We start from the raw sequence: 15,448 nt of genomic DNA on the forward strand, positions 1-15,448 counted from the left end.
TCGTCTGGTTATTATTAACCAGCAGCCTCCGCCGTCACAGTGCCCTGGTCCAAGCATAACAATGACCGGGGGGAGGGGGGGGGGGGGGTGGGGGGTGTCCGGGGACTGAAAAGACAGGCCCGGCTTTTACCCCCACACACATAGACCCCCACCACCACCACCCCCCCACACGTAGACCCCCACCACCACCACCCCCCCACCCCCACACACATAGACTCCCACCACCCCCCACACACATAGACCCCCACCACCACCACCCCCCCACCCCCACACACATAGACTCCCACCACCCCCCCCCCACACACATAGACCCCCACCACCACCCCCCACCCCCACACATATAGACCCCCACCACCACCCCCCCACACACATAGACCCCCACCACCACCACCCCCCCACACGTAGACCCCCACCACCACCACCCCCCCACCCCCACACACATAGACTCCCACCACCCCCCACACACATAGACCCCCACCACCACCACCCCCCCCACACGTAGACCACCACCACCCCCCCCACCCCCACACACATAGACTCCCACCACCCCCCCCACCCCCACACATATAGACCCCCACACACATAGACCCCCACCACCACCCCCCACCCCCACACATATAGACCCCCACCACCACCCCCCCCCCACACATAGACCCCCACCAGCCCCCCACACACATAGACCCCCACCCCCCCACACACACATAGGCCCCCACCACCACCCCCACACACATAGACCCCCACCACCACCACCCCACACACATAGACCCCCCACACACATAGACCCCCACCACCCCCACACACATAGACCCCCACCACCCCCCCACCCCCACACACATAGACCCCCCCCACCCCCATACACATAGACCCCCACCACCCCCACACACATAGACCCCCACCACCCCCACACACATAGACCCACACAGAAACATCCACACACACAGAAACACGTGGGAGTGGGGCTGCTTGGGGGGGGGGGGGGTTGTTAACCACCTGAGGTGAGGGGTGGGTGCTCCTTGGGTAAAAGAGCGCCCAATTCTGGAGTGACCCCCACCTCCCATGACTCCTCAGTGTGGCCACTGTCAGGGTTCCCCAGGAGGGGGGTGTGGGGGGGTCTCCCCATGTGTTACAGGACCCACCCCCACCACCAGCCGTGCCACAAAGGGACCCTCCATTGGCCCCTTACGGCTCCAACTGGTGTCTGGGTGGAGGGCCGCCCATCACTAGAAAATGCCAACCCCCAGCACATCCTGGCCCCTTGCCCAGCCCCATGCACCCCTTCCCCTCCCCCAACCCCCCCCCCCCCCCCCCCCCCCGCCAACTTTTCAGCCTTGCTGTCGCTCCCTGAGGCCTCAAAAATTCCCAGCCACCAGGTGACACTGGGAAGCTTTATGTTGTCTCCACAATTCACACTAGTGAGGTGGGGTTTGGGCCACTTTATAATGACTCTCTCTCTACCATCCATGCACAGGCAGCAGAGTTTACCACATACAACCCTCCATCAACAGCACCTTCCAAACCCATGACCTCTGCCACCCAGATGCACAATGGCAGCAGATCCATGTGAACACAGGTGGCACAGTGATTAGCACTGCTGCCTCACAGCGCCAGGAATCCCTGGGTTCGATCCCCGGCTTGGGTCACTGTCTGTGTGGAGGTTGCACATTCTCCCCGTGTCTGCATGCGTTTCCTCCGGGTGCTGCGGTTTCCTCCAGTCTTTCCTCAGTCCAAAGATGTGTAGGCCAGGAGGATTGACCATGTTAAATGCATGGGGTTACGGGGATAGAGCAGGGGAGGGCCTGGGTGCGATGCTCTTTCTGGGAACCGGTGAAGACTCAATGGGCTGGATGGCCTCTGCACTGTAGGAATTCTATGGTTTTACAAACACTACCACCTGGAGGTTTCCTCCAAGTCACACACCATCCTGACTTGGAAATACATCGCCATTCCTTCACTGTCATGGGATCAAAATCCTGGAACTCCCTCCCTAACAGCAATGTGGCTGTACCAACACCACATGGACTGCAGCGGCTCAAGAAGACAGCTTGATGTGATTTGATTTATTATTGTCACATGTATTAACATACAGTGAAAAGTATCGTTTCTTGCGCGCGATACGGACAAAACCTACCGTTCATAGAGAAGGAAAGGAGAGAATGCAGAATGTAGTGTGACAGTCATAGCTAGGGTGTAGAGAAAGCTCATCACCGCCTTCTCAAGGGAGATTTAGGGTGAATGCTGGCCTAGCCAGTGATGCTCACATCCCGTGCATTAATATTTTTAAAAATTCCATTTGACATCCATGAAATGAACTTGTGTCTAATTGTTTGCTCGAACATCCTGTTTAACCTTTACTCGGACAGTTAGTTTAGTAACAGGTCATTAAATTCACCTGATCACGATGTAGAAATGTCTTGTGTCAGAAGGTGTGCTGGAGCCATGTGCTTGACCGAGATAAGAGGCCCGCACTGCCCTCTGTCAGCAAGACAGCCTGTGGAAGGACTTTTCTCAATCAGAGAGAGAGAGGAGATGGAGTTACTTCTATAACATTCAATTAATCTCTTATGATTTTATAAGAACAAAGAAAATTACAGCACAGGAACGGGCCCTTCAGCCCTCCAAGCCTCCACCGACCATGCTGCCTGACTTAACTAAAACCCCCTACCCTTCCAGGGATCATATCCCTCTATTCCCATCCTATTCATGTATTTGTCAAGACGTCCCTTAAAAGTCACCACCGTATCCACTTCCACTGCCTCCCCCAGCAACGAGTTCCAGGCACCCACTATTCTCTGTGTAACAAATCTGCCTCGTACATCTCCTTTAAACCTTGCCCCTCGCATCGTAAACCTGTGCCCCCTAGTAATTGACTCTTCCACCCTGGGAAAAAGCTTCTGACTATCCACTCTGTCCATGCCTCTCATAATCTTCTAGACTTCTATCAGGTCTCCCCTCAACCTCCATCGTTCCAGTGAGAACAAACCAAGTTTCTCCAACCTCTCCTCATAGCTAATGCCCTCCATACCAGGCAACATCCTGGTAAACCTTTTCTGTACTCTCTCCAAAGCCTCCACATCCTTCTGGTAGTGTGGCGACCAGAATTGAACACTATATTCCAAATGCGGCCTAACTAAGGTTCTATAAAGCTACAACATGACTTGCCAATTTTTAAACTCAATGCCCCGGCCAATGAAGGCAAGCATGCCGCATGCCTTCTTGACTACCTTCTCCACCTGCATTGCCACTTTCAGTGACCTGTGTACCTGTATACCCAGATCCCTTTGCCTATCAGTACACTTAATGGTTCTGCCATTTACTGTATATTTCCTATCTGTATTAGACCTTCCAAAATGCATTACCTCCCATTTGTCCGGATTAAACTCCATCTGCCATCCCTCCACCCAAGTCTCCAACTGATCTATATCCTGCTGTATCCTCTGATGGTCCTCATCGCTATCCGCAAATCCACCAACCTTTGTGTCGTCCGCAAACTTATTAATCAATCCAGTTACATTTTCCTCCAAATCATTTATATATATTACAAACAGCAAAGGTCCCAGCACTGATCCCTGAGGAACACCACTTGTTAGATAGCCATTTCTTTCATTACATCTCCCCACTTTGAGAAGGAAATACTGATTTCTAACACTCAGCCCCTGACTAATCTCGCTGATGTCGAGAGGTTCTTAGCAGGGGAACCTTGCACAAGGTTTGTCTCTCTGGTCACTGACCTGATTGTTGGTGACTGAAGAGATTGAGGACATGCAGATTCTTGAGCGGTTTGATCACAGGGACTTCTGCTTTGGAGGGGCTCTGATACAAGTAGGTCCTTCCATTCCTGCCTCTTTCTGTAGGATCCAAGTGTAGAAGTGGCTTTCCTGGTTGTTGTGAGCCCACTGTCTCTGTGAGAAGCTTCGTACTCCTCCCACCCAGTTAGTCAGTGTGAGCCAGAGAGAGACAGCCCCCTTTCCTGCTGGCTTTAGGGAGCTGCAATGTGGTCTTATTTGTTGCATCACAGTTCACCATAAAGCACTGCTTTAGATTCATAGAATCCCTGTAGTGCAGAAGGAGGCCATTCAGCCCATCAAACCTGCACCAACAACAATCCCACCCAGGCCCCATCCCTGTAACCCTATGTTTTTACCCCACTAGCCCCTTTGACACTAAGAGGCAACTTAGCATGGCCAATCCACCTAACCGACACATCTTTGGACTGGAAACCGGAGCACCCGGAGGAAATCCACGCAGATATGGGGAGAACATGCAGACTCTGCACAGTCACTCAAGCTGGGAATGGAACCCGGGTCCCTGGTGCTGTGAGGCAGCAGTGCTAACCACTGTGCTACCTTTGTCTTTCTGGAATGCTCCACACATGACATATAAGCTCTCCAGCCCCATTGATGTTGTAATAGTCCGTCACGCAAACCAACCTCCCATCCGTTAACTCCGTCTATACTTTCTACTGCCTCGGCAAAGCAGCCAGCATAATTAAGGACCCCACGCACCCCGGACATTCTCTCTTCCACCTTCTTCCTTTGGGAAGAAAGGTCTGAGATCACGTACCAACTGACTCAAGAACAGCTTCTTCCCTGCTGCCATCAGATTTTTGAATGGACTTGCCTCGCATCAAGTTGATCTTTCTCTACACCCTCGCTATGACTGTAAACACTACATTCTGCACCCTCTCCTTTCCTTCTCTATGAACGGTATGCTCTGTCCGTATAGCACGCAAGAAACAATACTTTTCATTGTATGTTAATACATGTGACAATAATAAATCAAATCACATCAATTGGATCCCATGCTGGACAGGCCCATTCTGGGAGAACATCATTCTTTGTGATGTCAGGTTGCTATCTGATTGGAAACAGCGTTGATGGAAACCCTCCCCTGACTGGGAGCCAGAACTGGAGGGCAGACAGACAGTGTGTGTGTGTTGAGTTTTGGTGGAGGTGTGCGGTGAATGGTGGTACCAGAGGTGACCAGCTATTGGTCTTAACCACTGGATTGTGTATGTCGGTGTCGGCCGTGTCATCAATTCAGTTCCTGCTGCCACCCAGATGTGTAAACAGCTGTGCCCCGCTGAGGTTGTTATCGAGGTTGAATCGTGAGCCATTGTAATTCCTTCCCTGAAATCTAACTCTTTCCAAATTCTGAGGTGTTTTTCTGAACTTCTCAATCAGACCCCGCGGGTGAAGTATGAGAATTGTCACAATCATCAACACAAACTCTTGGGCGATATTCAGGGGACGTCTTAAACCGGCTGAGTGTGGCTGAGGTTGCGCTGACACCTATCAGAGCTTGATCCGGATCAGTCCCGCACTCCCACTGGTTGCAAATCCTGCTCCACCCCCCTGTTCAGCAGTGCTAGTTCCCAGCAGGAATGATATGAGGTCTAAGGACACAGAATGGGATGCACACACTGGGCTGCACGCGGGAACTGCAGACAGACAGACTGTGTCGGTGTGGGGAGCAGGACATGTCACTATTACAGCGGGCTGGGTGCATTCAAACAGAACCTACTCCAATTTTTCACTGTGCCGCAATGCAGAAAGTTCCCAGCTGAAGGCACACAGATTTTACACTATTTTCTCCCCGGATCTGGACATTGATGTGACAGGGAGAGTGATTCTGGATCCAGAGTGAAGCCACGTGCTGGCCTTAACTTCACAAATAACTCTTCACCTGTGGGGGCACCTCTCTGTGTTGGGGCGATCCCAGCTCCGATTCTGTTCCACCAAAGCTGGTATTCTGATCCAATAAGAAGTTTAACAACACCAGGTGCTGGAAGGGTCCTTAATTCTGCTGGCTGCTTTGCCGAGGCAGTAGAAAGTATAGACGGAGTTAACGGATGGGAGGCTGGTTTGCGTGACGGACTATTACAACATCAATGGGGCTGCAGAGCTTATATGTCATGTGTGGAGCATTCCAGAAAGACAAAGGTAGCACAGTGGTTAGCACTGCTGCCTCACAGCACCAGGGACCCGGTGATCTTTAGCCTGGTGTTGTTAAACTTCTTACTGTGTTTACCCCAGTCCAACGCCGGCATCTCCACATCATGACTATCCGGATCCAATCCCAGTTTTCCATAAACCTGACATTGTTCCTGCTATTCCTGTGAACCGGGAGCCAGTGTGGATCAGCGAGCACAGGGGTGAGAGGGGAATGGGACTTGGTGCGTGTTAAGACTTACAGCAGGATCTGGACACGCTCAGGTTTATAGAGGGTGGAATGTGGGGTCCGGCCGGGAGACTGATGGATTGGTGGTGCAGCTGGAACCAGTGCACTCGCTGCAAGGTTCAACCTTTGTTCCCCACCCCAAAATACATTGTCTAAGATAAAAGCAAAAAGGTGCAGATGCTGAAATCTGAAACCAAAACAGAAAATGCTGGAAAATCTCAGCCGGTCTGACAGCATCTGTGGAGAGAGAATACAGTCAACGTTTCGAGTCTGGGTGACCCTTCGTCAGAGCTAAGAGCAAAGAGAATCAGCGGAGATTTATATTATGAGGGTGCTGGAGTCGGGGGAAATGGGACAAAGGAAATGTAAATAAGGATACAGAAGGCTGAGAAGGTGCTAAAAGTATCCATTAAATGATCAGAATGTGTGAATGGCAGAACAGAGGTACAGGTGGGTGAAGGACTGCCTGAGGAATGTGGCAGTTGCCCGGAAAGGCGAGGGGGGGGTGGTAGAGGGGGTGGAGGGGGCAAGAAGGAGAGCTAGAATGGAAAGTGGAAAATGGAGGTGAGGAAGAAGGAAGATGAAATGAATGAATAGGATGAAACAAAATGACTGTCAGAGAGTCAGTGCAGACTCGATGGGCCAAATGGCCTCCATCTGCACGATGTGGAGATGCCGGCGTTGGACTGGGGTGGGCACACTAAGAAGTCTCACAACACCAGGTTAAAGTCCAACAGGTTTATTTGGTAGCAAACGCCACACAAGCTTTCGGAGCACTGCCCCTTCGTCAGGTGAGTGGGAATTCTGTTCACAAACAGGGCATATAGAACATAGAACATAGAACAGTACAGCACAGAACAGGCCCTTCGGCCCATGATGTTGTGCCGAGCTTTATCTGAAACCAAGATCAAGCTATCCCACTCCCTATCATCCTGGTGTGCTCCATGTGCCTATCCAATAACCGCTTAAATGTTCCTAAAGTGTCTGACTCCACTATCACTGCAGGCAGTCCATTCCATACCCCAACCACTCTCTGCGTAAAGAACCTACCTCTGATATCCTTCCTATATCTCCCACCATGAACCCTATAGTTATGCCCCCTTGTAATAGCTCCATCCACTCGAGGAAATAGTCTTCGAACGTTCACTCTATCTATCCCCTTCATCATTTTATAAACCTCTATTAAGTCTCCCCTCAGCCTCCTCCACTCCAGAGAGAACAGCCCTAGCTCCCTCAACCTTTCCTCATAAGACCTACCCTCCAAACCAGGCAGCATCCTGGTAAATCTCCTCTGCACTCTTTCCAGCGCTTCCACATCCTTCTTATAGTGAGGTGACCAGAACTGCACACAATATTCCAAATGTGGTCTCACCAAGGTCCTGTACAGTTGCAGCATAACCCCAAGGCTCTTAAACTCCAACCCCCTGTTAATAAAAGCTAACACACTATAGGCCTTCTTCACAGCTCTATCCAGTTGAGTGGCAACCTTTAGAGATCTGTGGATATGGACCCCAAGATCTCTCTGTTCCTCCACAGTCTTCAGAACCCTACCTTTGACCCTGTAATCCACATTTAAATTAGTCCCACCAAAATGAATCACCTCACATTTATCAGGGTTAAACTCCATTTGCCATTTTTCAGCCCAGCTTTGCATCCTATCTATGTCTCTTTGCAGCCTACAACAGCCCTCCACCTCATCCACTACTCCACCAATCTTGGTGTCATCAGCAAATTTACTGATCCACCCTTCAGCCCCCTCCTCTAAGTCACTAATAAAAAATCACAAAGAGCAGAGGACCAAGCACTGATCCCTGTGGCATGTGTGACATGAACCCATGACGGCCTCAACTGGGATATTGGGTTCATGTCACACTATCTGTAATCCCCACAGCTTGCCTGGACCTGCAGAGTCTCACTAACTGTCCTGTCTGGAGACAATACACATCTCTTTAGCCTGTCTTGATGCTCTCTCCACTCACATTGTTTGTATCTTAAAGACTTGGTTAGCTGTAAGTATTCGCATTCCAACCATTATTCATGTAAATTGAGTTTGTGTCTTTATATGCCCTGTTTGAACAGAATTCCCACTCACCTGAAGAAGGAGCTTAAGGCTCCGAAAGCTTGTGTGACTTTTGCTACCAAATAAACCTGTTGGACTTTAACCTGGTGTTGTTAAACTTCTTACTCCTTCTGCACTGCAGGGATTCTATGAACAGATTGTTGGGAAAAGCCAAAGGAATCACTAAGTTAGGAAAGAGACCAGCCAGCCCTTGATCTAGCCCATGGGTAACCCCAATGCCACTCTGCCTTGACTCTCGATGCCCTCAGGGGCAACTAGCGATGCTGCCTTGACTGAGGCAGCCAGATCCTAGAAGGCAGAAGGGAATGAACACTCTGTCTGTATCCAGACAGCAGAGACAGGTTATTGAGGAGAATCTGTCCACATCAGTGAGATCACACAGAGAACACAATCCATCCAACCCAGCCCCAGTCTGCTCAGACACTGCCAGTGATTGGGCAGAGTGAGGCATCTCTCCCAGTGAGTGGAGAGGAGAGCTGGACATGAGGTGAAGAAATCCCCAGAGGGGGAGAGATCGGCGAGATCCAGATCCAAACTCTCCTGTCCCCCCTCCCAGCTTCACTCAGCACCCGCCAGCTCTCCAATAACTCCAAACTGCAGCACCGAATCCCCTTCTCTGAGACACATCTCCACAGCTCACAGCTCAGGGAGTGATCATTCTCCCATTTCCTGGCAGTGCGACCTGTTTCACAGACTGAGCCCTCTCTCTCTCTCTCTCTCTGAAACATTGACTCCAATCTTTACTGGAGTGGGAATTCCCAGTGGGAGCTGGGGAAAGGGGGAATGGGAGATGGGGGGCGAAGGTGAGAGAAAGGGGGAGATTGGGGTTAGAGTGGGAAAGGGAACCCAGGGAGAGGGGAATCAGAGAGAGAGAGAGAGCAGCAGGGGGAGAGAGGAATCAGAGAGAGAGAGCAGCAGGGGAGAGGGGAATCAGAAAGAGAGAGAGAGCAGCAGGGGGAGAGGGGAATCAGAGAGAGAGAGAGAGAGAGAGCAGCAGGGGGAGAGAGGAATCAGAGAGAGAGAGAGCAGCAGGGGGGAGGGGAATCAGAGAGAGAGAGAGCAGCAGGGGGAGAGGGGAATCAGAGAGAGAGAGAGCAGCAGGGGGAGAGGGGAATCAGAGAGAGAGAGAGCAGCAGGGGGGAGGGGAATCAGAGAGAGAGAGAGCAGCAGGGGGAGAGGAATCAGAGAGAGAGAGCAGCAGGGGGGAGGGGAATCAGAGAGAGAGAGAGCAGCAGGGGGAGAGGAATCAGTGAGAGAGAAAGAGAGAGCAGCAGGGGAGAGGGGAATCAGAGAGAGAGCAGCAGGGGGAGAGGAATCAGAGAGAGAGAGAGCAGCAGGGGAGAGGGGAATCAGAGAGAGAGAGCAGCAGGGGGAGAGGAATCAGAGAGAGAGAGAGCAGCAGGGGGAGAGGAATCAGAGAGAGAGAGAGCAGCAGGGGGAGAGGAATCAGAGAGAGAGAGAGAGAGCAGCAGGGGGAGAGGGGAATCAGAGAGAGAGAGCAGCAGGGGGAGAGGGGAATCAGAGAGAGAGAGAGAGAGCAGCAGGGGGAGAGGGGAATCAGAGAGAGAGAGCAGCAGGGGAGAGGGGAATCAGAGAGAGAGAGAGCGAGCAGCAGGGGAGAGGGGAATCAGAGAGAGAGAGAGCGAGCAGCAGGGGGAGAGGAATCAGAGAGAGAGAGAGCAGCAGGGGAGAGAGGGGTATCAGAGAGAGAGAGCAGCAGGGGAGAGGGGATAAACAGTCTAGTGTGGGGCTGGGGTAGATCATGGGGCAAAGAGAGATCGCGTGGGGAGAGATCCAGTGATCTACCAACTGGAAGTGCGGTGAGTGTTTGACATGTGGGGTCGGATCAGACAGAGACCCTGCTGGGAGTGAGGCAGTGCCATCCTCAGCCCCTCCAGCACCTTGCAATTCACTCACAAATATTCCCAGATAAACTCCCACATTTTCCAAACTGCTCCCAAAAGCTGGGATTTCATCCCCTCCCCAGAGACCCCCCACCACACACAGACACACACCCACACAGACACACACCCACACAGACACACCCACACAGACACACCCAGACAGACACCCACACCCATTCACACACCCAGACACACACACACCCAGACACACCCACACAGACACACAGACACAGACACACACCCACACAGACATCCCCCCCCCCCAACACAGACACACACATAGACCCCCCACACTCAGACTCAGACACACACAGGCACAGACACCCACACAGACACCCACACAGACACACTGTCAGTGCGGTTTCCAGTCTCCTCTATATAACAGTCTGTTTGTTTGTATCTATCCATGGATATTCTGGGCTGGATTTCAAGCTGGAAATGGAACTTACTTTGGTCTGAACAGCAATGGGCAGAGGCACGAAGAGCAGCAGCGGGACAATTAGTATCAAAAAAGTCCTGAAGTTGCGGAGTGTTGTGAGGCAGCTCAGCATTGTAGATGGTCAGGGTGACCGGAGCCTCTCCACTGACTGACTGTCCAATCCACTGAGCATCACCGGCTCCAAGATCCCAGCACAACAACTGCCCTAAAAGCTCATCTCCCTGAGCTCTCAGTCAGTGCCTGCTTATTATTAACCCGCAGCCTCCTCGGAGAATGAATTACCCGCCCCGGCAGGATGGCCTGTCCCTTTAAGGGTGACGCTCCGCCCCCAGGGACTCCGAGCCAATCAGCAGCCAGCCTCAGCAGCTGGAGTGTTGGGGGGTGGGGGGGTGCTGGTGAGGGGAGGGGTGGTGTTTGGTGAAGATTGCTGCCAATGCTTCAGCCTTATCTGTTGCACTGATGTGCTGGGTTCCTCCATTATTGAGGGTGGGGACATTGTGGAGCCTCAGATGGCACAGTGGTTAGCCTCACAGCGCCAGGGTCCCGGGTTTGATTCCCGGCTTGGGTCACTATCTGTGCAGAGTCTGCACGTTCTCCCCGTGTCTGCGTGGGTTTCCTCCGAGTGCTCCAGTTTCCTCCCACAGTCCAAAAGACATGCTGGTTAGGTGCATTGGCCGTGCTAAATTCTCTCTCAGTGTACCCGAACAGGCACCGGAGTGTGGCGACCAGGGAATTTTCACAGTAACTTCATTTGCAGTGTTAATGTAAGCCTTACTTGTGACACTAATGAATAAACTTAAACTCCTCCTCCAGTGAGTTGTTTAATTGTCCACAACCATTCACAATTGGATGTGGCAGGACTGCAGAGCTTAGATCTGATCCATTGGCTGTAGAATCGCTTGACTCTATTATTGCTGCCAAACAGTCAAGGCAATCAGGCAGAGTCAACATGGTTTTGTGAAAGGAGAATCACATTTAACCAATTTATTGGAGTTCTTTGAAGGAGTCACATGTGCTGTGGATAAAGGGGAACTGGTGGATGTACTGTACTTAGATTTCCAGAAGGCATTTGATAAGGTGCCACATGAAAGGTAATTGTGGAAAATAAAAGCCGATGGTGTAGAGTGTAGCACATTGGCATGGATTGAAAATTGGCTGGCTAACAGAAAACAGAGTAGGCATAAATGGGTTTTTTTCTGGTTGGCAGAATGTGACAGGTTCCACAGGGACCAATACTGGGGCCCCAACATTTTCCAAATTATACAAATGATTTGGATGGAGGGTCTGAAGGGATGGTTGCCAAGTTTGCTGACAACACAAAGATAGGTAGGAAAGTAAATTGTGAAGTGGATGTAAGGAGGCTACAAAGGGACATGGATAGGTTAAGGCCGTGGGCAAAAATCTGGCAAATGGGGCATAATGTCGGCAAATGTGAAATTGTCCATTTTGGCAGAAAGAATTTTAAAAAGCTTGTTATCTACATGGTGAGAGGAGGTAGAGCTCTGAGGTGTAGAGGGATCTGGGTGTCAGAGTGCATGAATCACAAAAGGTTAGTGTACAGGTACAGCAAGTAATGAGGAAAGCTAATAGGATGTTATTGTTTATTGTAAGGGGAATTGAATACAAAAGTAGGAAGGTTATGCTTCAGTTATACAGGGCATTGGTGAGACCACATCAGGAGTACTGTGTATAGTATTCGTCTCCTTATTTAAGAAAGGATGTAAATGTGTTAGAAACAGATCAGAGAACGTTTACTCAACTAATACCAGGAATGGCTGGGTTACTGCACGAGGAAAGGTTGGAGAGGTTGAGTTTGTATCCACTGGAGTTTAGAAGAGTGAAAGGCAACTTGATCGAAACCTGAGGGGTCCTGACAGGGTGGATGTGGAGAGGATGTTTCCACTTGTCGGAGAATCGAGCTGTCACTGGTACAAATCTGTGCTTGCCTCTGTAAACACAGTAAGAGGTCTCACAACACCAGGTTCAAGTCCAACAGGTTTATTTGGTAGCACAAGCCACAAGCTTTCGGAGCGCTGCCCCTTCATCAGGTGAGTGGGAGTTCTGTTCACAAACAGGGCATATAAAGACACAAACTCAATTTACAAAATAATGGTTGGAATGCGAGTCTTCACAGGTAATCAAGTCTTAAAGGTACAGACAAGGTACAGTGTAGAGAAGAGTCTGTACCTTTAAGACTTGATTACCTGTGAAGACTCGCATTCCAACCATTATTTTGTAAATTGAGTTTGTGTCTTTATATGCCCTGTTTGTGAACACAACTCCCACTCACCTGATGAAGGGGCAGCTCTCTGAAAGCTGGTGACTTGTGCTACCAAATAAACCTGTTGGACTTTAACCTGGTGTTGTGAGACTTCTTACTGTGTTTACCCCAGTCCAACGCCGGCAACTCCACATCTTGCCTCTGTAAGACAGAGATGAGCAGAGATACTTTCTTTCAGAGGGTGGTCAGTCTTTGGAACTCCCTTCCACAGAGGCAGGAGAGGCAGTCTTTGAATATTCAGCAGCAGAACTGGATAGATTCTTGATTAACAAGGAGGTGAAAGGATATTGGAGTCGGCGGGAAGTGGGGTTAAAGTTACAATCAAATTGGCTGTGATCATATTCAATGTAAGAAGTCTCACAACACCAGGTTAAAGTCCAACAGGTTTATTTGGTAGCAAATACCATAAGCTTTCGGAGCGCTGCCCCTTCGTCAGATGGAGTGGATACCTGTTCTCCAACAGTGCACAGAGACACAGAAATCAAGTTACAGAATACTAATTAGAATGCAAATCTCTACAGCCAGCCAGGTCTTAAAGGTACAGATAATGTGGGTGGAGGGAACATTAAACACAGGTTAAAGAGGTGTGTATTGTCTCCAGACAGAACAGCCAGTGAGATTCTGCAAGATCAGGGGGAGAGCTGTGGGGGTTACTGATAATGTAACATAAATCCAACATCCCGGTTTAGGCCGTCCTCATGTGTGCGGAACTTGGCTATCAGTTTCTGCTCAGCGACTCTGCGCTGTCGTGTGTCGTGAAGGCCGCCTTGGAGAACGCTTCCCTGAAGATCCAAGACTGAATGCCCGTGACTGCTGACGTGCTCCCCCACAGGAAGAGAACAGTCTTGCCTGGTGATTGTCGAGCGGTGTTCATTCATCCGTTGTCGTAGCGTCTGCATGGTTTCCCCAATGTACCATGCCTAGTATTCTGTAACTTGATTTCTGTGTCTCTGTGCACTGTTGGAGAACAGATATCCACTCCATCTGACGAAGGAGCAGTGCTCCGAAAGCTTATGGTATTTGCTACCAAATAAACCTGTTGGACTTTAACCTGGTGTTGTGAGACTTCTTACTGTGCATACCCCAGTCCAACGCCGGCATCTCCACATCATCATATTCAATGGCAGAGCAGGTTCAAGGGCCCAAGAGGCCTCCTCCTGCTCCTAATTCATGTGTTTGTACCTGTCCTGGGAGTGTTTGATGGGGACAGTGTAGAGGGAGCTTTACTCTGTATCTAACCCCGTGCTGTACCTGTCCTGGGAGTGTTTGATGGCGACAGTGTAGAGGGAGCTTTACTCTGTATCTAACCCCGTGCTGTACCTGTCCTGGGAGTGTTTGATGGGGACAGTGTAGAGGGAGCTTTACTCTGTATCTAACCCCGTGCTGTACCTGTCCTGGGAGTGTTTGATGGGGACAGTGCAGAGGGAGCTTTACTCTGTATCTAACACCGTGCTGTACATGCTCTGGGAGTGTTTGATGGGGACAGTGTAGAGGGAGCTTTACTCTGTATCTAACCCCGTGCTGTACCTGTCCTGGGAGTGTTTGATGGGGACAGTGCAGAGGGAGCTTTATTCTGTATCTAACACCGTGCTGTACATGCCCTGGGAGTGTTTGATGGGGACAGTGCAGAGGGAGCTTTACTCTGTATCTAACTCTGTGCAATACCTGTCCTGGGAGTGTTTGATGGGGGACAGTGTAGAGGAAGCTTTACACTGTACCTGACCCTGTGCTGCAGCTGTCCTGGGAGTGTTTGATTGGGACAGTGCTCTGATCCCTTTGCGACTCACTGTTCTGTTTCCATATTCTCCTTCCTAATATCTGCGAGCAGGTAAGCCGAAAAATCATGCAGCCAATTTTGGAGTGTACTTTTCAACATGCAAATTATGAAGATCCAATGAAATTTTGTCATGTGTATATATATAATTAAAATACAGTCACAAGTACTCCTTTAGAAAGTGGGTGTAATTTCCTGCTCCATAGCCTGAATAATGATAAACTGCTCCAATCTCCACCCTAGCCAGTCAACATGTGTATCGTTCCTTATACTTATCCTATTTGCAGATAATGATCTCTCACTGAACTCCCAAGTCCCATTCCAGTATCTGTGTGTGAGAGGGGTGTTATCACTCTGTGTCTGCTTCATAATTCCTGTGTCTGCAATTCTCATCCTCCACACACCCTTTTCCTTCGGCAGCGCATTTTAATTGCAAGGTAGAGCATCCCTTCTCAAACTCCTTCTCACTGCCCTCCCCAGTGAGAAAAAGTTCGACCAACTCCACCACAGTCAGGGTAGAGGGAACTTTACTCTGTATCTAACCCCGTGCTGAACCTGTCCTGGGAGTGTTTGATGGGGACTGCGTAGAGGGAGCTTTATTCTGTATCTAACCCCGTGCTGTACCTGTCCTGGGAGTGTTTGATGGGGACAGTGCAGAGAGAGCTTTACTCTGTATCTAACCCCGTGCTGTACCTGTCCTGGGAGTGTTTGATGGGGACTGCGTAGAGGGAGCTTTACTCTGTATCTAACCCCGTGCTGTACCTGTCCTGGGAGTGTTTGATGGGGACAGTGC

The 15,448-nt window shown here is 50.4% G+C and overlaps 1 protein-coding gene across 3 annotated transcripts in view; it reads right to left on the minus strand.

Annotated features, from left to right (window-relative positions):
* The window catches only part of LOC144501185 (Na(+)/citrate cotransporter-like), an 85,091-nt gene extending 74,202 nt beyond the window's left edge, over nt 1–10,889 (minus strand). Inside the window, exon 1 of one of the 3 annotated variants that reach the window (XM_078224608.1) lies at nt 10,611–10,889. In XM_078224608.1, coding sequence (XP_078080734.1) covers nt 10,611–10,712 — 102 coding nt within the window. In that variant the 5' untranslated portion in view covers nt 10,713–10,889. Of the gene's footprint in view, nt 1–6,190; nt 6,220–10,610 lie in introns of those variants that run through there. The other 2 variants (XM_078224611.1, XM_078224610.1) reach the window with 2 other exon arrangements.
* Between the last annotated feature and the right edge of the window lie 4,559 nt (nt 10,890–15,448).

Source organism: Mustelus asterias, chromosome 12 (assembly GCF_964213995.1).
Source record: "Mustelus asterias chromosome 12, sMusAst1.hap1.1, whole genome shotgun sequence".
Taxonomy (NCBI): Eukaryota; Metazoa; Chordata; class Chondrichthyes; order Carcharhiniformes; family Triakidae; genus Mustelus; species Mustelus asterias.